The 23,029-nt window shown below is 36.8% G+C and overlaps 1 protein-coding gene across 3 annotated transcripts; it reads left to right on the top strand.

Moving 5' to 3' along the window:
- Window positions 1-21,857, top strand: LOC309575451 (uncharacterized protein). Of its 3 annotated transcripts, XM_082285876.1 has the most exons (13): window positions 1-48; window positions 504-694; window positions 884-960; window positions 6,781-6,856; window positions 10,263-10,394; window positions 11,247-11,370; window positions 13,751-13,811; window positions 13,915-13,961; window positions 14,400-14,475; window positions 15,342-15,443; window positions 15,971-16,888; window positions 17,705-17,809; window positions 19,429-21,857. In XM_082285876.1, the coding sequence occupies exons 3-13, from the start codon at window positions 932-934 to the stop codon at window positions 19,739-19,741; spliced, it is 1,983 nt and encodes a 660-aa protein (XP_082142002.1). In that variant the 5' UTR covers window positions 1-48; window positions 504-694; window positions 884-931; the 3' UTR covers window positions 19,742-21,857. The 3 variants fall into 3 exon arrangements, with proteins under 3 accessions (XP_082142002.1, XP_082142003.1, XP_082142004.1); XM_082285877.1 differs by lacking the exons at window positions 1-48; window positions 884-960 and having other exon boundaries at window positions 215-694; XM_082285878.1 differs by lacking the exons at window positions 1-48; window positions 10,263-10,394; window positions 11,247-11,370 and having other exon boundaries at window positions 215-694.
- Window positions 21,858-23,029: the final 1,172 nt, after the last annotated feature.

Below are 23,029 nucleotides of genomic sequence, written 5' to 3'. Positions count from 1 at the left end.
CTGTGTCGCACCAGCCTTTCCTTCCTCCGCCAGGGAAATCCTGTCCGGGTACGGGCCGCCCGCAGCCCCGCTCCTCCCCGCCCCGCCCTGCCGCCGCACGGGCTTTTCCCTGTCACCGTCTGCAGCCCGCGCCCTTCCCCTCACAGCCCGCCCGCCTCCTTCGACAGCTGCCTGCCCGCCCCCCGCAGCCGGGCCGCGACCTCCCACCGCCCCGGTCTCTGTTTGTCCCTGCCCCGAGCTCCGCCGCCGTTGAGCCCTGGGTCGGCACCGCAGCCGGTCCTGCCCCGGGGACATGCGGCTGTGAGGGGCAGCCTCATCAGCGTCATCTGAGGAGCGGGGGGGGGTATGGGGGCCGCTCCCCACGCCCCTCCGCCCGGCCCCCCCCTTCCCCCTCCCCCGAGGTCGGTGGGCGCTCGGGGTCCGCCGGGATCGGACCCGTCTAGGTTAGGGGGTGGCAGGTGGTCGTCCTTCCACCGCTGAGGTGCCGGCCTCGCCTCTTGCAGCTGCCCGGAGGTTCTTCTCCTTGAGACGTGTTCTAACTGGGAGCGCAAGGGCGGAATAGACCGCTCGAGCCGCAGGAGTGGGACAAAAGGGACTGCCAGGAAGATCTTCGTGCCTGCAGCGCTGCTGCCAGAGTTAGAGAGAAATCCGCCGCCTCTCCTCTCTCTGTTTTGTGGTCACCTGGAGAGGAGAGGTGAGTTGTCTTTCCCTCTTGTCGTGCTGTAGCAGTGGAGAAATAGGCTAACTTGCAAGATGCAGAACTTCAAGCCCCAGATGGCTGCTTGATTTGTTTTACTTGAGACTCAGCCCTGTGAAAAGGCCCACTGATGGAGAAAGAGATTAGCACCGTGTTAACCGCGCGGTTCTCTCTCCTTTGCTGCAGTGCCCACTTTCACCGCTGCCTCCTGCTCTGCCTGCTCCTGCTTTCAGCATGGTAAAGAAGAATACTATCCCTGATGGGTAAGTATCCCTCACTAAGCAAGAGGCAGGAGCGGGCATCCCACAGAGAAGGGGCACTGACTGCCCCAGGCGTTTTCTTGCCTCAAGCATCTTCACCACCTACAGACAGGTAAGGTAGGTATTTTCTCCAAGACAGGAACAGCACAGCCACTCATCCCCCAGGTGAGTATAATGCTCCAACCTGTCTGTGAACACTTCTTCATCAACCACACACAGTTCCTTCTTCCTAATCTTTTTACCCCCAAGTGTATGTTTTTGGAGAAATGGGAGAGTAGTCTGTACTTCTGACTTCTCACATGTTTGCTACTAGGAATGGAGGAAGAGTTGATAAGATGGAAGCAGGTGGTTGCATGCATAAGATCAAAGAATATTTTTGTGAATTCAGATCCAGAAAAATCCCATGTTTTTGTTTCTAACAAGAGGACAACAGAAATGTTGTATCAGTAAAAATAATCCCAAATTCACGCAAATGCACGATACAGGCTTTCTGATGACTTGATTGGGAGTACATATGTGGACCACAGAATGACATAATTTAAAACAGATAAAGTTCTATTCTTCAGCTCTAATAAAGCACAAAAAAAGAAGGCCAAGTCAAAAGTTTTAACCCATGTGTTGCTGATGACATCAATACAAACTTTTTGGATAGGAGGGTATGCTGAGATATAAAGGCACACTGTAATGGGGCAATAACTTGCAGTTTATGCACTATTTGAGGAAATAATTACGTTATGCTGGTTTCAGCAGGAGTGTTAAGTAGGTTTAGGAAGAGCATTCTTAGGAGCAATAAGATACAAAAAAAACATGCATTCCTGTAATATTTGTTGGTCTAAACGCAGTAAGTAGAAACAAAAGATGAACAGAATTTAAAAAATAAGCTGAAGTTTTTTTTACTAGCTGACAAACTCTGGGATTAAAATTAGAATAAAACTTCTTAAAAAAAAAGCTGTTTTAAGTATGTCTTTCTCTGAAAATTTTGATGAAATTTCAGTTAAATGTTGGATAAAAGAGCTAAAGTGGGTTGGTTTTGTAAGTAGTGATTCAGAAATCCAAAAAGAACTACCTCTCCTTGTTTTCTTCATCCTTGGAAATTGTTACTACAACTTTGAGAATCAGGTGCTCATTTCTCCATTCTTATCCCACCCCCTGCATTTGAACTAGAGAAGCTTTCAGGCTATGTGGATTTCTTAAGTATGGAATAATCAGTGGACTGTACTTTTGACTTCTACAATTGGAAGCTAATACCTTTCAAGGACAGAAACAGCTACTGTCAAGTACTTGGTTAAAAAGTTGGTATTGCCTTCTGACAAAGAGCCTGATACTGAAGTGCTTTCAACTCCTCCAGATACTTAATTTTTATACTGCTGAGAAATCAAGCTAGACATCCACAGGAACGGGGATTTGGCAGTAGAGAAGTTTAAGGCCTTGTCAGCCCCTCAGGCTCATGCAGCAGGATACGGATGTCACCCTTTTGCTTGCACAGCGGTTGTTCTTCACTGTCAATTCAGTAAGCCAGAAAAACATAGAAGTCCCTGGAAGGGACTTAAGGAAAACTAATTTGAGTCTATGATCCTGCACGTGCAATTTAGTGGCCCCAGAAACAGTTGTTGGCAGAAGTGAAAGTATGGTACACTGCAGCATAAGGACAAGTCCAGACGGTGCAGACTGTGGAAGTACAACCTCAATCACCATGTTGTAAAGCAGTACGTCTACCAGTAACTCTTTCGGTCTAACGGTACAGCAAGAGATAAGGAAAGTGACACTATATATAGGCATCTTTTAAGATTGTCTTTCTGTTAGTGCATCAATTCTTAACACTTTTAATCCAAATTTCATTATGCTAATACAAGTGATACACTAAATTGGAGGTTTTGGTGAAGTTAGTAAGTAGGAATAGGGCAACTAAACAAGAAATAGTGAACTTTGTTTTAGGACAAGGGGTAATGACATTAAACTGGAAGAGGTTTACATAGATGTAAAGAAGAAATTTTTCACTATAAGGACGGTGATGCACAGGAATGGGTTGCCCAGAGAAGTTCTGGGTGCCCTTCCCTGCAAGTGTTTTCAAGGCTGGATTGGATGGGTCTTTGAGCAACCTGGTTTCATGGAAGGTGTCCTTGCCTGTGGCAGGAGAGTTGGAACTAGATGATGCTTAAGGCTTATTCCAACCCAAGCCATTCTATGATAAAGAGTATTTCTCTATTTTCCCAGTAATGTCTTGAAGCACAGCTATAGTGTACAGTGTCCATTGAGGTCTCAAACCTACAAAGTAGTGCTGCTGAAGTAATTTTGTAGCAAAATGAGATAGCAGTGTAAAAGAGGGATTCAAGTGACCCCTTGCACTGCAGTTTCCACATGGAGTCAAGTTCTGATTCTTCACAGTGTCTGAAATGGTTTTATCCTTCAGTAGTTTTACATTATGATGTTTAGTGGAGAACCAGAGAGTCCAAGCTGCATAACAAGTCATAAAATACTCTGATGTTTTTACAGATTAGTACACATTTGTGCTTCAGCATCCAAAATCCTGCCATGGGTATAATTACATAAAGTCCAGTTCAGTTCTGAAAAGCATCTGCAGAAATGTCACCTTCTGGCATGTTTCCCTTGAATAGTGTAAAATAATACTGAGTGGGATCTTTTTGTTCGAACGGCAAAGCTGAATTATTTTTTATGCACTGTAAATATGCTTCTTTAATTGAATTTTTCCTGTCCAGACTTAAAGCATCAGCATTTTCATTTAGACAGGAATATTAAATACTGTAGCATAAGGGATTGTACATGTTCAACAATGAGTGGGAGAGAAGGGTGATACTTTATTTGTATTAGTGTTTCTTAACAGTTTTGAATCTGGTGTCTAAAGAGGTATGGAAGTCACTTGGAAAATAAGGCTGCATGTATATCATGCAGTATCAGTAGCCAAAAAAAAGAAGAGGTTCCATGTAGTATTTTCTGAACAATCTTGCTAGAGGTGACAGTATTTCAGTAGTTGTTGAGGTAAATCTTACTCTGAATCAGTTCTAAACCAGAAAATTTTACTGGAAATTAAAGCTTCCATATGACCTTAACAGTAGTGTTAAACTTAGGTTATGAAGAAAACGTGTGTTCCACATCTGGCTCTAATAAAAGTTTTAACCAAAGCAGATAAAATATTCAGGTGGATGTAATCCATAATCAGCAACTTCATGCCAGCTTGTTTTTCATTCAAGCCTCTGTTAGCTCTTAGTCACTGGTACGGGGGTGATGATGGTGCCAAGTCTTGTGATAACACCTCTGACTCCTGCCTTTCTTCCTTCCACTTAAGTTCAAGCAGGGTACAAATCAAGTGTCACAAGTCTCATTCTTACTTGTTAAAATGCTTAGTTAAGTCTTTGCTCCTGTAATTCCTGTTTATGTGACCACCTGCAGCTCGTCTTTGATAATTTCTGCCTTTATCTATACTTACTCTCTTAAGAGTTCGACTTTCCTTAGTCCAGGCCATTTTTGATTGCCAACCATGTTCCTTTGTTGACAACAGAACAAATCTGAATTTATTTCCTTAGCTAATCTTTGGTTAGTTTCAATCTGCTGGTTTTATTTTTAGTTCTGCAGCAGTATGCTGAAGTTTCCTTTTTAAATACCATTTTAAAGATAACATGGAACACATACCCTTTATATTTTTGATGAAAAGTGACTTCTGCTCATTTTCTACCATAGAGCTGTCAGCAGCTTTTGAGTTTTTTGCTGATTGTGCAGATTTTTTTTCTGGGAGGATTTAAATGGCTTTCAATACAAGAGAATAAAAACCCAAGTTTATTAACGTCTGACAACAAACTGGGTAATCCTGGGGTATTGTTCTGTCAATCCCCTAATATGAAAAAAAGTTCAGAATTTTTGCAAAGCCTTTTTTACATTGCTAATTAAAATAAGATTTAAAGCCCTTTTTTGATCATCTCTTTTTCACTTCTAAACGCTCCTATGATAATTATGGTTTATTTCCACTCATAGTTTTCCAAGAGAAAGCAGGCTAAAACAGCACTGAATTTCTGATCTTAATGGATTCATGTAAAATTTACATCTCTTATATAGAAGTAAATGGAACATAGTCTCAGATTTTTGTTTTCATATTTTACAGCAAGCATAAAGCTACCAGACTCCAAAGTTTACAAACTTGAAAATTCACTTGAGAAGACTATCATTGTAACACTTAGATAATACATGTTATTTACTTGCAGAGGACTGTTTCTGTTCCCTCATTGCAGTTAGGAGATACGAAGTCCTGCAAAAATCTATCATTTAGTAAAAGGTTTTATTTGAAACAGCTCTCAGTGATCTCATCTCTAGCTTGCCCTTACACCTGCTCACCTTGTATGTCTTCTACAGACCAACTGTTTGCAACAGCCTTCCTAATGATGAGTTATTACTCCTTTGTTGCTTCATTTGTTGTCCATTAAACTAAGCACCTATATGTCTACACTGTGAGCCTTGATCTGTTCTTTGCCCCATGATGAAGATTACAGAGATAAATTAGTGTTAAATACATGGATGTAGTAGATTGTTACATGATTGGTTAATATCAAATACACTTTGGTCACTGTGCTTTGTGTTTCCGCTGTTAGTTTCAAGCATCTGTGAATGTTGATGTTGTTATTTATATACTATGACAAATATAATTATAGGTGTGTCATTGAGAATTTTCCCAGCCAACTTCTAGTTTTTGTTACGGTCTGATACGGGAATTGCGAACAAAGCAAAGTACTCAGTGGTTAGAATATTTTAAAATCTAGTATTGTGTTTATTTCATAAATGGTGTAGTTTGATGAACACCAGAAAGGAATCTAGAAGCTGTTGGCTGCTCCCTTCAAAGGGAGTATTTAAGCATTAATTCAGAAAATTGCAAGGGAATGGACACCAGTGTTAAAGAATCTAGTGGAAATGTTTTGTATTTTAATAGTTGAGGTATTAGCCAAAAATGCAAAAAGCCTGTGTAGATTTTAAGTCATTCAGCTGCACCTTGGTAGGTCATAGAGATAATTGGCACTTGCAGAAGAAAAATTAATAGTTCTATATTTAGTAAGTTACCTCTTTGAAGGTAAAATTGATCTGCTGATGAACTTGTTTTCCTCTTCAGATAATGCTTTTCATCCTTTTTAAAAAATTGAAATCTCTGAAATATTATAGATCAAGAGCTTTTTCAGTACAGTGTAGAACTTGTGCATACCAGTTCTTTGTGGTTTTAGAATTACAAGTGTTTTGAGTGTTGTAACAAGTCTTCGTATTGGTGATTTGTGCTAGGTTGTGGTGTGATGGAATATCCTCTGTATTTTTCAAAATGTTGAGAGAAAGTTCAATCAAGAGTGTTTCTTTGAAAAAGAAGCATGTTACAAAGGAAACATTTTTGGAAAATACAGATGATTTGTATTGTTAATGGAAGTAAACTTTGCATTTCATTGTCAACTAAATGATTGATGTGTGCATGTGGCAGCTTTTTTAAGGTGTTTGATTCAGTCAGGTTGAAAAATGTCCACCAACTACAACAGTACATTTTAACGTGTTGAACCTTACACATCTGCTTTGCTTTAAATTGGTGCTACTTGTTTGTATATGTTATCCTGCCATTTTGAGGAGAGGAATTTCTTGGAAGTTGAAGAAGGAAGGAAGGAAGAAGACTCTTTTCAAATGTCCTGGTGATACTTTGAAACCAATTCATGGAATAATTGCAGATTTGGGGACCTAATTATACTGTATGATAACAGCAAGTTTTATGTGCTTGGTACTGCGGGTGTCTTCTGTTGAATCATGTAACTTGAAAATATTTAAAAATTAATATTTCTTTCCTTACAGATGGCGGAGTTTGACACCAGTTGGACAGCCTATACCAGGAACAAGATTTATTGCGTTCAAAGTACCTTTAAAAGGGGTATGTATAATAAAGTAACTGCAAATTGGCTGTATTAGATAAACTGCTCAAGTAATGAAGAATAGCATGACTATACATGCAAATTTCAAGGAAGTTTTTTAAAAAATAGTTTTTTCAGATTTAGCCCTTTCAGCCATCTGGCTTTTAAAAATAATATTCTATATTTTTCATATTTTTCTTATTTTTGTTTATATTTGATGTTACTCTCTTTATTTATCTTTACAAATAATCAAGCTTCTAATCAATCAGCATAATTAATTTGATCACTGTTAAGTGGCCTAAATTCATAATCTTATTTAACATCTTTTCATGGCTGTTTTAAGAAAATCATATAGAAGGGGTTATGATATGAATAACAATCCAGGCAATGTAAGCCAAAGTATAATTTTATGGAAATTAAGCACTCATTGAAGAATACCAGCCACTGCAGAACTTTTAAAATTACAGATCCAGATTGCCAATTTCATAAGCGAAAAGCTTCAGTGATCTGGTGGAATATAGTATAGCTAAAAAAGAAGTCTTCATAGATTTCTTCTATTAATTAAAAGTAATAATTAATTAATTGTAAAGTATTTTTATTAGTATTTCCTTTAGAGTCTTAATAACATGAAGAGCCATCCTAAGATATTATATACACTGAGTGAAATCTTTAAATTCTTCGATTCTAAAAGATGTGGAGGTTGTCTTGTTGAGACTGTTGAGTTCTTTGGTGCCTATGCCTTTTTGGAGGCATTGGGCAAATAAGTGTTAATTTATACAGAAGGGCTAATGGGACAAGTGCTGCATAAATTAACTTCTACAAGTCCTTGCTTTAGATACAGAGGAAATAAAAGTTTCTAAGCATTTTTAAAATACAGTGGCTTGGTGTAACCATAGCAGCTAAAGGGAAATGTTCTGTCTAAGCTTTTGTCTACAGATTGCTCTCTAGTATTCATACATAAAAAATTTGGTTCTTTGGGTATATTAGTACCCATTATGTTTTCAGTCACCATTCAGTTCAGTTTTATTAGCAATCACTGAAGTGAAATGCTTGCAGGATTTGCTTCCTGCAGCTGCTTTTACAGCTTTAGGATGATGGTTTGGTTCCTTGGACACCAAGGCTCTCATGCTTAACATTGGTCATGTTCTCCAAGATGTGGATGGATTGTACAGCAGTTGTGTGCCTTTCCACCAAGACTGCCAGTCAACAAATCAAGCTGTGACTATAAAATCCAGTAGATTTATAACTGGTTTCCTAGCTCTTGTCACAAAGACTACTCCACATCAGCATGTTGCTCGTTTCCTGTCCTACTGATCTCCCTGGGGCACAGATCTCTGTTCTGGGAAGCTGTTTTGGCCAGACATAGAGTCTGATACCCAAATATGCAAAATCTGTATCATTTCTATCCCTTCAGTTTGTTCAGTCTCAACTATGCAAGACAGAGAAATGACAAGTCTGCCAGAGACCGTGTGCTTGAAGGTGATAGAGTTTGTGGCAGAATACACATAAAATGTGTAGCTGGCTAGACTGTGATGTCTTTGCAGAGGTGGTCAGTAAATCTGTGTGAAAATGCTGAAGACCTGATTGGTTATAGTTTGTCAGAAGTCCTATTATTTATTAAATTGGTGGAACAGACCTCTTAAATATGCAGCAGTTTACTTCTTTGCTATGTACTGGGAAATTGACAATTGGTGATTTTTGCCCAAAGGGAGAAAACACACTTTCAGTATTTGAAGATAGAAGGGTTATTGTCTTAGAAGATGTGCTGTTAGTAAAGATCATAAGTTTACTTGGAAGGATTTTCTGTCTTTCCTTTCACATCACCATTATAATGCTAGCAGTAGCACTGCAGTGTAGTGAGAATTGGGCAAGTTCTTTCCCATGCCATTAGGAGGATTTTTAGAATTGATTCTCACGTTCTCAAAGCCCTATTAAACACCTAAACTACTGAATACTCAGCAGGAGTTTTTCAGAAAATTCCAATGAGCCTTTCGAACCATAGTGTTTCATAACAGATTTAACTGTCTACTCAATCAAACAATACATTTGGAGATACCTTATTTTTGTAAATTACATTCCTCCTCAGTTTGTGTCATGTCACATAGTAAAAATTCTTTAATATTTTACTGTAGACCTTTTGCAGATTCATCTTTGTCACCTCAAAGTTGTTAAGTTCAGTTTCAGATTTTACTAAGAGTTTCTGCTGAGTAGCAGTGACCTAACTGACTCATGTTCATTTTGTTTAAACTTCTACAACCTCCACTTTTGTCAGCAGTGCACTGGTGTCTGAAATACATAGGACTGAATACTTTATTACATGCTTTCTATCCTCCTCCTTTCAGCTCAAGCTTCCTAATCACATACCAGCTTTGATATGACTGCCCTGCTGTTTATTCTTTACTTTGGTTTCCTGTCTCTGTTTCCGGACTTGAGACAAGAGCTTGCTAGTATTTTACATTATAATCTGTACAGTCAAAACCAGGAATGGTTAGTTACCCTATAGCATCTGTGGTTCTAAGAAGTATGTGGTCTGTGGCTGCCTTCCTTTCCAATAGTTCTGAGTCCAGTCTGCTTGAATTTCTTGTTGATGAAGGAACTGACAGGTGGTTGAGGCTGCTGCATCTTTTGCCACTGTCTTTATTGGTTCTGGCTGAGCCTGTGTCAAAAGGCTCTCACAATGGACAAGTGCACTATTCAGAGAAAATCCAGTCTTGAGTATGTGAGGCATTTTCATACCTAAAGTGAAGAACACATTTCAAAAAACACAGCTACAATAGGGTGAGTAAACATTTTTCTCACTGTTTGTCAAATGAAATGAATTATTCATTATCCACCAACACACAGCTTTCTTAGTCACGATATTTAGTCTTACTTAATATTTCCCAGTGCTAAATGACATGCAAGTACACTGTCAAGAGATGAAGCAGGGATAAAAATGTCTGTATAACATTTGTGGGAAGAAAGTCAAACCTTTAGAAATGAACTCTTGTATCACAACTTCTAATATTTTATGTGAAATACACTTTTAGTTTTGAGTTACTGTGCAGGACAAAATTTGTTTGGGGGAAGTAGACTGTAGTGTTTTGCTTTTTAGTGTCTTTAGTTACATAAAAATACATACATACATGCTGCATTTTTCAGAATTTTTGTGTCTATCAAATCAGAGCTCGTTTTAATAATGTTTGTTAACATTTTACAAGCAGAAATGCTCACATTGTCTTGCATTTTCATCTGAATAGGAATACATAAATTTTTGCTTTCTTTTTGGTTCCTCTTACCTGTATAATATATGGATGTGGTTCTGATAATTAAATTCTCCCTTTTAAATATTGATGTTTCCTAGTACTAATTGAAACAGATGAATATTACAAATGTCTTGTTATTAGAACATAAAAAGAAAATATTTCTTTTCCATTTTCTTTGTAGGCAATTAACCAGAGGCTTACCCCAACCCAGAAATTTACACCAAAAGACTTAATTGCTGCAATGAAAGCCCTAAATGTGGAGCTTGGATTAATTATTGATTTAACATATACCACACGATACTATGAAGTTAAGGTAACAAAAGCCTAATAAAAATGTAAATAGTTACTGCAACTTACATTTTAAATTTACACATTTGCTTACCTTGGATTGGAATAGACACATAAGCCATCTAGACTAATTTTGTGTCTCCAATAGAAAATAAATGTTTTATCACGGAGGAATTAACTCATTCTCCCAGCTAGTTACATTTGTGGCTTGTTTGTGTTATGCCAACTCAGTAATGGACAAAGACTTCAGTGCCAGGCACTGCACAAAAGATGCAGAATAGTTACACCCTGTGTCCTGAAGATATTCTCATTTATTCCTAGGTGGTTCTTTTTATTGATCCTCAGTGGAATCCACTAAGATGGTCTACATTTTTAAACTACTTTATCAATTTAAAAATTTTTAGCTGTATGGTCCAAACAATTGTGATTAATCAGCCTCCTGTTGAAAAGGAGAATAAATGGCAGTGTTATAACAACGCAAATCTTTGAATGCACATGGGCTCTAAGCATTAAGGGAGTGAATATGTGATTATATGTTGTGGGTAGGAGGGACAAATACTGATAATGATTGTAAAATGGGTTAGAATGGAATAACAAGAATCAGCTCCCTTAGTTAATGTGCAGCCTTATTAGCAGGGATAAATAAATCTTATGTATCTTATGTAGGAACCTTGTTTGAGATGGTCTGTAATGTAGAAATGTTACTGGTAGTTTCTGAGAGTGTATCTGTATACAATTGTGTCAAGATTGTTTTCAGTTTTTATTCGGGATTTGAACTACTGGTTTACATTGTCATTATGTTAGATACTGCTTAAGGTTTCTCATTGTTGCAAGACTTCAGTAATTTTTACCATTGTTTTTTTCTTTTTGTTGTTAGGATTTACCTAAAAGTGTGCAGTATAAGAAACTTTATACTGTTGGACTTGAAGTCCCTGATAATGCTACTATCCTACAGTTCAAAAAGTGGGTCAGAAAATTCCTTTGGGAAAATGCAGGAAATGGTAAATATCAGCATCCTAGGATGTAAAAGAAAATCCCTCACCAAAAATTTATTTCAGTACTAACTGTGTCATTTACTAATTTCAATATTCAATAAAATTTATGACGCCAGGGATCTTAGACTTTCTACAGCACTTTCCACTTTATTAGCATAATAAGATCCAGTATGCAAACCACTACGTATCTTTTTTTTCAAACAAAACATATTTTTTTAAAAATGACTGCTAACTTAAATGCCCTTCCCAATAGTGTTACATTTGTGTTACGTGTCCAAGTAACTGCAACAAGGCCTTCATCTGTCTGACCCAAATTGTTTACCATCAGCTGAGTGTTGTAGCTGCCAGCCCTTGATGGATGTTTTAAATAGCACTGGGTCTCTGATGGCACTGGGTACTGATATGTGTCAGCAGTTTCAGTCCATTTAGTCTGACATAGTGTTTTTTTGACTTACGAGTCCATTATTGCCCTCAGATCTGAACAATTCTTGAAAATCTGATTACAGACCCAGTGTCAGTGTTTCCACAGTGTGGCTGTGCTGCTGTTTCAGTGTCTGTGCAACAGGACAGTTTTTGCTAAGATTGGATAAGGTGCTTTTTTGTGAAAATAAATTAGTGTGTATTTTGCCACAGTGTGTTTGTAGCTTTTAAGTTCTCACTTCTTTTGGTAGCGATTCTTTGTAGGCAGCTGTTACTTGTTTGTTTATCCAGTAATGGTGGACCATTCTTTCAGGCCTTTTCATGATATTTGCTGTGGTTCCTTTGGCATTCTCTTTGAGAAAATAGTGATAGTAATTGTCCAAGTGCATACAGGTTTTACTGCAAAGCATAACAGGGTCTTGCTGTGGGTGGTCAAGTATTTTGTGAAAAAGTTCTGACCTAAATTTCAGGTATGAGAGCCTGAATTAGAACTACTGGGAAAATTAAAAAGTATAAGAAAAAGACTTTGTCCTTGCTCAGGAAGTTAGTTTGTAAATTCTTCCTTTGCTCTTTTTGGGCTTAAGGAAATTACCTGGTGATTATTAGTGTTCTCCTGGTTTTGATCTGTTGCTTTATTGTGTGATAAAGAATAGTCTGTATCTGAATCTGATCTTGAGAGAATCAGTTCTTGATTTGTTACTGGATGTTCACCTGCAGTTACAGCTCATAAGAGCATTCTGGCAGAGCCTATGTAACTTCTGACTTGGGAGAACTTTACTCCTCATAATTTGGCCTCCATTTTAGATTATCCCTCTAATATATGAATTATATAAATAAATATATAAAATATAATATATAAATGATAAATAAATATAATTTTTCATTTTTTACAAATACTTCCCAAGAAGGGGGGTTTTTTTAGTGTTTGAGTTGTTAGGACATCAACTTGTAATGAACTTACGTGGCAATTTGATTGTCCTGATCTGTGGCAAACAGTTATATTTTGTCTCAGTTATATTTTATGTAATTCAAAAGTTTATCAACATCCTGTTTCAAAGACCGTCTGTGAGTATTGCCTCTGCCAAAACTTTTTTCTTCTGATGATGATAATTTTTCTTCTAAAATCTAGATTAAAACTCTTAATCAGTTATACATTTATTCTTATACCAGCTTTGCCTTTTAAGTATCATTGTTCTCTGTCCCCACTATTACATTCAGCATCTCAGATTTGGTTTTACAGACTAAATAAGACAAGCTTCCTTCTTTTATGACCATCATAGTATGCCACCCTTTCTATACATATTGAAATTGATTTTTTTTCATTACATTTCAATATGAATATAAATAGTCTGGTGGGGGTTTACCAGTGCCTTGCATGATTGTGTTAGAGTTTCCCTATTTCTGTTGGAAATCTGTCATTTGAAACACCCTAGCAATAGTAAGTTATTCTGCTTTTTAGCCTTTGGCCAATTAGTATAATCTTTTTTAAAAAGAAAATATTTCTGTAAAGATTACTGGTCCTTTTTTTCTCCATGTATTTTATACTCCTAGGCATTTCATACTTCTAGGTGCATTATGTGTTAGTTGAGTTCCTCAGTTCTACATATGCTTGTTGAGATTTGCTTTCAAACGCATATTTTATTCTTTTTCTCCTGTTACTGCAGTGGCTGAGGCCAGGTGCTTTACCTGGCATCACTCTTTTTTTTTCTACATTCTGCAGAGTCAATCTCAGCCGTCACAAGTTTGGAAGTAGTGATCTAACAGCTGCTAGAGATCCAGCATAGAGAGGACATATGTCTCATCTGGATGTGTCTGTTTTACAGGCGTGACAGTAGAATTTGTAAATAGCAAGCATTATTTATCATGACCTTGCTAGAAAGGCAGAGATTTTTTTTTTCTTGTATTGTGCTAACTTTCTATTAATTTCACTTTCTGAACTATTAAAGACTCTTTCCTTTTTTGATAGAGAAACTCATTGGCGTTCACTGTACTAATGGAATTAATAGAACTGGCTACCTTATATGTAGGTAAGGCTGTATGAAAACAGAAATCATTGTTCACAAAAAAGTAGCATCCTTATATTACTCTGTATTCCCTTTGGGACAATAATATAGTCATGTTTTTCTTCAGGTATCTTATAGATGTTGAAGGCTGGGATCCAGAGGCAGCAATTCAAGGTATGTATATAGTTAGAACTAAGGCACATGTCAGGTTGTACTTCACAATTACTAAAAACTCACAAATACTACAATTCTATTTTAGTATCTTTTCAGTAATTTCATGTGCTGGCTTATGTAGAAGATTTTATCTGACTGTTGATTCTATTCCAGGCAGGACTTGAGCAATAGCAAATTGACAGCATAGGAGGAGTATGTTTTAGCTGCTTAATTTTTTTTTTTTTTTTTCTTGATAGACTTTTCAGTCATAGTTTGCTACCACTTCTAGTTTCAGGGGTTTTTAAAAAAAATGCTGCAATGATGCCAGCTTGCTGAAATACTTAATACCGAGTTGGAATTTTTTCAAATTCAGCATCTCATGGGGAACAGAAACTTGCCTTTCACATTTTCTTGGTCGTTTTGAGCACATTTCATTAGACTGTATGGGTTTTGTTTTAGCTTTTGGCGATGCCAGAGGTCATCGCATGGATGGCCTTGTGTATCTCACAGATCTCCGGACACAACCAATGCGAAGGTAAACAAAAGCTTTTAGTTGCATGCTTAAGATTTTACAGTGTGTCTCCTAGCATTTTTTAAAAGTTCACTTCCAGTCCTAAGCAAAAATTATTCCCTCTTAAACCTTGAATATGAAACTACACATAGATTGTAAATATATGTGTAGTTGTTTGTGTATTCTCAGATGAATAACATGAAGTGCAGTGTACTTTGTTCATCTTTTCAATGTATATGGTTCGAAAGCTCTTTCAATCTGACAGCTACTACTGAACGCTGTTGTGCTTTTATCATACTGTGACGAGTGTATTGATGTGTTCTCTCAGAGGCTGAAAGAAGTCACTGCAGAGATGTCTTTATAAGCTGTGTGATCTACCTGCTGTTGTTGGCACTGTAGAACAAGATATTAAAAAAAATAGTAGAACGATTTTAAGAATAAAAAACCATGGGAACATGGAAGATTTTTCTTGTCCCCTCTGTTCATAGTAGTTGTATTCCTGATGTTTAAGAATGCTATACTTATCATCACCTTTTCCTAAGAGTAGCCAACCTTTACGTCGTCCTGAGGTATTTGTGCCAATGGTGCCCTGGAGCAGTAAATTGATTTTAAAATTAATATCTGAGTGATTTGTTTCTTTTTAGATTATGAAGGCCCTTTGTTTTGCTCCTATCATTGTTTCATAATCTGTGCAGGATTAAGTTAGACTCATGTCAGATTTTTAAAATAAATTTACAAGATCAACATTTTCTAAGTTGTCTGTAAGTTTTACTTAACAAAAAATTTCTGTCATTCAGAACTGAAGAATTTTATGGGGGTGGGTTTTTTCTCTGTCAATAGTATGTTTTAAAAAAGGAAGCTTATGTGAGATCGTTTTTTTTCGCTCTTAGTAACCTTGGAATGGATGTATGGGACGCAGATGAAGATATTATCCCACCACCACATGCAATGGAAGGATCTGTAGAGCGTTTCCCAAATGAAGATTTTCAAGGGTAATAGGCTGAAACATGGAATTAAAAACAAAACCAAAAAAAAAGGACCACAAGGGAAAAAAATTGCTTCTTACTGAAAATACTATAGATACCCCAAAGAGATTTTATTAATGTAGCCTACTCATGTAAAATGTATTTACAGAATTTGACAAAACAGTGACAAGATAAGGGAAAGAAAGGGAATGTATGCTGTTAAAAGTCTGTAAGTAATTAGTTCACTTAGGAAAATTCGGTTTTACTTTGCCTGTCCTTCTTTATTATTCTACAATAATCTGCAGTTATTTTTAATTAATTTTGAATCACTGTTTTTGCTTGTTTACAAGTACTATAGAATTACAACTGAATGTTTGTAACAGCTTCTGCTTTAACACTGAAGGTTTTATAATCTTACATACAGTTTGGATTATTAGTAGTTTTGATACCTTCATACTTGCAATGTCTTTCATATAAATTCTTGGTTAAAAAGGAATTGTTTTCATTAATGACTTGTAGCACTTCTAAGTATGCTACTCAATACTTCTTAACAGGTCTGGGAAAAGATTAAGAATTTATGATGACCACCCTCACAATGACTTGCAAGGACAGATGCAGTTGCGCGATTTTGACTTCATTAATAAGGGTCCTGGACAAAGACGAAGACCATTTCATGACCATCAAACTCAGGATGAATTGAGAACATCAGTGCAGATGAGAAATTGGGACTACAACAGGGGACCAGAACAAAGACAAAGAACCTTTACTGATCACCAGTTTTATGATGATTATCAAGAAGACACGCAGCTGAAGGACCTAGACTTCAGTAACAAGGGACATGGACAAAGTTTGAGACCTTTTCATGGACACCAGTTTCATGATGATTTGCAAGCAGACAGACAGTCTCTTGACTTCAGCAGAGGCCATGAACAAAGGCAGAGATCTTTTCCTGATCATCCATCTCCTAATGATTTGCAGGAAGACAGGCAGTCAAAGGGTTTTGATTTCGGTAGCAGGGGCCGTGGCCAGAGACGAAAACTGTTCCATGACCACCAATCTCGTGATGAATTTCAGACTCAAATGCAGTTAAAAGAATTGGATTCTGCCAGCAGAGGTCCTGGCCAAAGACTAAGATCCTTCCGTGACTATGGGTCACATGATGACTTGCAGACACAGATGCAATTGGGAGATTTTGAATTTGTTAAGAGGGGTCAGGGGCAGAGGTTGAGACCTTTTAATGATCACCAGCCTCGCAATGACTTAAAAACAGAGATGCAACTGAAAGATTATGATAATAAAGGTCCTGGACAACGGTGCAGACCTTTTCATAACTCTCAGCCTTATGATGGCTTACAGGAACAGACTCAATTAAAAGATTTTGATTATGGTAATAAAGGGCATGGACAAAGGCCAAGACCTTTTCGTGATCATCCAGGTCACAATGACTTGCCACGTGAATGGTGTTCAGACAGGTAAAAGCATCCTTGAGCTGTAAGAACAGAATTACAGAATAAAAGTGTAAATCTCACCAGTTTTAACTTAAATTGCAAATTAAGTATTTTTAAAAGTAAATTATTTTAAAATCAATTAATCATCCTTTTAATATATAAATGATCAGTTCATTAACTTTTCTTGGTTTGACTTACGGAAGAGTTTGCTGTAAGCTGGAGTGTTGCAACTTCGAAAGCCAATGTTTCCTAAATTAGAAGGTTGTGCTTTTTTAAAGTATGTGTTTCCTTTACCTTTTAGTCAGCTTGAAACAGAACTCTTGTCCCACTTTGTTTTGTATAGAAACTTACACTTAAAAAGCTGTCCTCTGGACAGAAGAGGATATAAAATGTTATTTATCCCGTCAGCCAAACACAGATAAATGGGAATGCTACAAGGAAGTTTGATTTGCCTTTGTTTATTCCTTGAGTTAATAATTTGTTAGAAATCTGTTTGCTTCAGAACTTGAATTATAATCTCACAAATACATGTATCACTTACTAGTAAACCTGTTGGGTTCTGACATATTTCAAAATATTTTTAATATTTCAGAATGTATTTCAGATTTATTGGACTAGTTAAGTTTGATTTAATTTCTTCCATTGTAGGCTAAAACAGAGGATGTTATTAAAATGAAGCATATGATTTTGAGGTATTAATACAGTTATTACCGTTATTATTAAAATTTTAAGTGTTACTAAAAGAAGAAATATGTTTATTTCATTTGATGTGTATTTTTTTTCCTAGTCTTAAAACTGTTGGCAGTCTTCTTAACATGCAATTCTCTTGGTTTTTTTCAGAACCTTTTCTTCCCATGAAAATATACCAGAACCTCATTTCTCCTCATCTCCTTCACTTCACAGAGATTATGGGTCTGATAATGATGACTTTAACAGAAATTACAGGTAAGCATCAGATAGCATACATTGTTTTCTGACTTACCATTGTAGTGTTACTCCCCCAGTTTCCTAGCTAAAAAATATAAATTAACTGCACAGCATAAAAATCTGTGTTAATATTTTTGCTTAAATGCAGTTTAACCCATTGAGTCCAAGCACTGAGCAAATAATGTGACTAATTTGTGGTCCATTAATACTGAGTTTTGAGTGTGATTATTGTGTGAATCCCTGATACAATCGTTGACATTACAAGCGTAGTTCAAGCTAATGAACTACATAATATGAAAATCAACTACCAGTAAGCAAAAAAGCAAAGTACAGATGCTATACTTAAATCTTAGGTGCTGTGTACAACGAGCTAAGGAGTTGTACTGTGCAGGATGCTCAGACACTGAAATGGGTTGCCCAGAGCCACCATCCCACATTCTTTAAGAATGGACATAGCCCCTGTACAAACTCATCTAATGAGACTTAGTTTGAGGTGGCCTTAGGTATTTCTAGAGATCCTTTCCAGTCTAAGTGAATCTATGGTTCAGTTAGGGAGAAGATTTAAAAATTTTAAAGATTGTTTTGAATTGGGTTTATACACCACTTACTTTACCAAGTAAGGAAGGTATTTGAGAGTAAAGAGAATTGAAGCCAATATATCTATTGATGCCTTAGGATTTTAGCTTTTATATTTTTCATATATTTGTAATCCTGCAATTCTTTAGTGTATAACTCTAAAATCCACATAGAGTGTTAGCTACTGTTTTCCCATTTTGGTCAAACAAAACAATTCCTCTCTAGGCCTGGTAATCAAGGGCACCTTACTGTCTCAGGCCCCCAGAAATGAAAACAAAAGTGAGTTGAGGGTGGAGCAAACTTGGGGTACATGACTTAATTACCTGAAGCTGTAACTGGAAGATTAACCCCCAGTATGCAAATGGACCAAACTTATAAAAGTATGAAAACCCATGACCCATCATCCATTCTTTGGGTGTAGGGTGTAGGGTCTGCCCTAAATGTACCTGAAGGCCCTTCAATAAATATAACCACTTTTTATTCTCTTAATTTTGTCTGGCTTCTGTTTTAGGCAGTCCCAAAAGCCATAAGTTTCTGGCGACTCTGCCAGGACTACCTAAAACCCACCCTAACCTAATGTATATACATTTTTAGATCCTTCCACATGTATTTTATAGGAGAGTGAGTCTTCTATTGCAGAAAAATTAATAATTAAAATATTTTCCTAAGTATATTATTGCCTGTTGAGACTATGTACTAGAGAGCTATTGTTACATATTATACACAAAAATGAAAACATGGACTTAGGAAAAAACATCCCCTAGGTAAAGATATCCTCAGTAAACAGGTAATTTTAATTGTAAACAGCACTTGAGACAAAACTTCCTCTAGTAGAATTACTTACTGTAAAGAGCTGTAATTTTAATCACTAGAATTAGAAAATTAATACAAACAAGTTTGCAACATCCGTAGAGAGGATTTTCATTTCAGGGGGTAAAAACAAGAATGAGGTTTTGAATTGTTCTTCCAATGTTAGAACAGTTAATTTCTAGTGGTGGCCATCAACAGTAAATCAACTGTTTTATTTCTAAGAATTTCACTGTTCTTATTTGTTCTTACAGTAATCGACCGAATTGTCCTGAAGACAATAGGAGAATGCATCCCTCAGAGGAATTTAATAGAGGAAAAAACAGATTTGCACCATACTCCTCACGAACAATGCACTCATCTTCATCCATGCACCAGGAAGATAGTTCAATAGACTATGAAAGAAAGCCTTTTCAGGGTGAAACTACCAGAAACATGGAACAAAGTAAAAGATTACCAGTTGTAACAGTTGATTACAATTATGGTCTGCCACTAGATTGTGGACGTGAAGAGGAAGAGAGATCACATTATGATTTAGCACCAAGAGACCACTACAACTGGAACTGAATAAAAAGGACAGTGTTTGCTCAGCTTAGAATTACATTTACCCATTTTATTTTGTATGTGGACCAATTTTGTTCTAGGCAAATTAGTTACATGAAAATTTCAGTAGTAGAGAACCAGTCTCTATTGTAAGATTAGCTTCTACTGATGTTTGGTTCTTTAAATTTATTAGGCTGTATTTGTTAAGTGTAGTTGGAGACAATGTCTCTGTACACATGGAATTAAAGTAGTCCTTCCTTTTAGTGAAATTGGAACCCTGACACAAACAACCCTTTAAAACAAAGAACTTTCTGAGTTATTGTGGTTGTTTTTTGTTTCCCAGTTCTTTAAAATGTATGTGGTTTCCAGATGCATAATAAAACACTGCACTATCAGGTAAACACTGAAATTATAGGAAAAATACTTAGAAATGAATGAAGCAAAGTTATGTCCAGTTCATCCCTTAATTTAAAACAGAAGTTTGAATTATTGCAAACAATCACTGCAGCATTGCAATCATCCACTGAACTGACCTAGTTGCATTGTTTTTCACAGCAGAATTTTTTACCAGATTGCTAAGAACATGTAAGCAAGTGGAGTTTGAATATTCTAAATGCCAAACTTCCTCTTCAGTAATTCGAATGTCTCAGCCTGATTGTATATTTTTCTCCTGATCCCTTAGGTTACCTATGTTTCAGAATAGCTACTGTAGGTAAATTTAACCAGTTTCTCAGGAACAAATCCCAAGGAAGGTAGGTCGTGTATGTCACCTTACCTGTCTCGATTAGCCAAGGGCTCTGGTGCCTATATACTTGCACGTCCTTGTTTGTCAGTCATATCTGTCTTACTCCACAGTTCTGTTTTTTACTAGTTTCTTCTTACAGCAGAGCAGTGTAATCAGAAGGATAACTTCTTCAGGTGAGGTCCTTTTAAGAGTCATGTATTGAACAGTCTCCTGAACTGCCTGTGGCTCTCACAAAGGTACTACAACAAACAGTAACTGAATTTATGCCAGCGCTGCACAGAAGCACCAACAGCTCCTATTGTGGATAAAGAAATTATTCCATAGGATGGAAAATAGTATTACTATAATAGTTAGGTAAATTAAAATACCTACATTTTTCATTAATATTGCATTTTAATAAAGTAATACTTTAAAAGGCATCACAATAAATAAGGATAAAGGTAGACCATTACATTAAAATAAACAATTGAATGCAAGCTACTTAAGTCATACGGTTAAGACACTGCCTCAAAAGCAAAGCTGTCAAGCATCAAGCAAGAGAGCAAGAGGGTGTAGGTATAGAGTAGAAAACTGGGGGAAAAAAAGTGTTCGTAGCCAAAACCCACAAAGTTTTTTTGCCTTTCAGTGGTAGCATAAAACTCAGATTTCTGAATTCATGGTCCTGTACTAAATAAGAACTTGAATTGAAAAGTTTGGAATATCTTGTAACTCCTGTTTTGTAACACATGCACACAGTTCTCCTAGTCAAAGGACTCCATGGATATAAATTCATACTGCAAATGCTTCATTGCCTGTGCAACTGGTAGAACAACTTTGGCTTTGTTCATTGTACAAAGTAAATAGTTTTCTCATTTTCACAGCAGCTTTATATTTCCCATTAAATTGTATTTGCCATTAAATCTGATGGTGAGCTTCATTCATGTGGTCGCAGGAATGAAGCTCTGTCAATATAAACTGGTGGTGGAACTGAACACTAAATGTTAAGAAAAGGCATTTGTTCCTTCACTTGCCTTTCTTTTTTTTTTCCCAAGCTGTAAGATGAGAATCTTTATCTAGACTTCTTTATTTGGAAGCAAGAAAGATCTGCAATATGGGCTACTATAGTGCTAGATCCTTTAAAAAATCAATACAAAACCACCCTTCCTGGTATTCTCCAGCAGGGACCCAAGAATTACAGACTGATATTACAAGTATTTGTTTGGGGCTTTTTTATACTATGTATGCAGTATTCATAAAGTGAATAAAGAGTAGCAAACATTTGTCCTTTGTATTTTTGTTTTGTGGTTTGTTATTTAGGATTGCAGTGACCCTACAGTCAATCCTTTGTTACTTCAGACTGGAGAGCTGAAAAGCTGGTGCACTGGGGAGCTCAGTGAAGAAGAAATGTTGTGGCATAAGGAGTTAGGATCAGCAGTAGCTCTTACCAGCCCTTGTCAGTTCCTGCAGGACCCTTGGAGAGTTGAGGTGCAAACAATCAGGTGGAGTAATTCCTGTTATCTGACAAAATAAACATCACTTTCCTACCTATGCTGAATTTCTCTCTTCAGGGAATATTCTTAGACAGGATCTTTCCACAAGTGGTTTTGAGAGGACTGTATGGAAATAGACATAGTTTTGTTTGTTTGTTTGCTTATTTATTTATTTATAATTTAGGACAAGGCTTTCCACCCTATTGTTCCTAATGGAATAAGTCAGAGCTAAGCCCACATAATACTTTACAAACTCCAGCTGACATTTATCTCAAATTCCACACTTGATTCATCACTGTATATTCACATCTGTACTATTTAATTGCTAATTAAATCCACATGGTGGAGAATGAAATGAAATAAAATGTTTCTTGTTTTTTAACGGAATATTGTATAAATAAAACACAATACTTCTATTTATTTCACAGTTCTACAAAAAGGTCATAAAATCTTGCTGGTCTCTTTTGTGTATGTTCTCAGCAAACCTAGAAATAGCTGTTGTTGTATCACAGAGCATAAAAAGCCAGATAGGGTTGGTTTCCCACTGCCCTGAGTGTGAAATTTTGAAGAAAAACACAATACAGAAAATCCAGCTTTATCACAAAATTATTAAATGAAGTTGTAACAATAACAGCTCTAATATATATAACTGTTGAACTCAACTCTCAGAAAACTTATTTTTCTGTTGCTGTCCTGAAGTCATGTTTCCATTGGATTTTTATCAGATGGTGAAGCCTTGGTGCCAGCTTACCCTGAGGCATGGTCATCCTGAGTTAGGAAATGTTCAGGTGATCTCTGGAAAACACTGAAAGTTCAGACGAGTTCTGTGCATAAGGCTGACTCCCAAGAAGGGCTTGGGAAAAGGAGAGGTCAGCTCCAACCGAAAACCAGAACACATGGATACAACTAAATTTATATGTAGTAATCTGCAATGCACAGTGAATTTAGGTTTTGTGTGAAGAACAGTTACGTATAAAAGGCCTAGAAAGGTTTGCATGTGACTCTTTTTTTCTCTCAGCTGAGGTGAAAGGTAAATTACCTATAAGGAGCCACAAGTGTAACTTGGATCCTTCCCTGTTTATTTGCCTCTGAAGTAAC

This window comes from Coloeus monedula, assembly GCF_965178545.1.
Source record: "Coloeus monedula genome assembly, chromosome: 8".
Taxonomy (NCBI): Eukaryota; Metazoa; Chordata; class Aves; order Passeriformes; family Corvidae; genus Coloeus; species Coloeus monedula.
This window is presented reverse-complemented; position numbering and strand designations above follow the sequence as displayed.

What these genes read in the sequence shown, in the direction of transcription:
- LOC309575451 (XM_082285876.1), top strand. Translation starts at nt 932, where the DNA reads ATGGTAAAGAAGAATACTATCCCTGATGG. An exon ending in AAGAATACTATCCCTGATGG is followed by an intron (nt 961 to 6,780) that starts GTAAGTATCCCT and finishes CTTTCCTTACAG; the next exon opens with ATGGCGGAGTTTGACACCAG. An exon ending in TCCAGAGGCAGCAATTCAAG is followed by an intron (nt 13,962 to 14,399) that starts GTATGTATATAG and finishes GTTTTGTTTTAG; the next exon opens with CTTTTGGCGATGCCAGAGGT.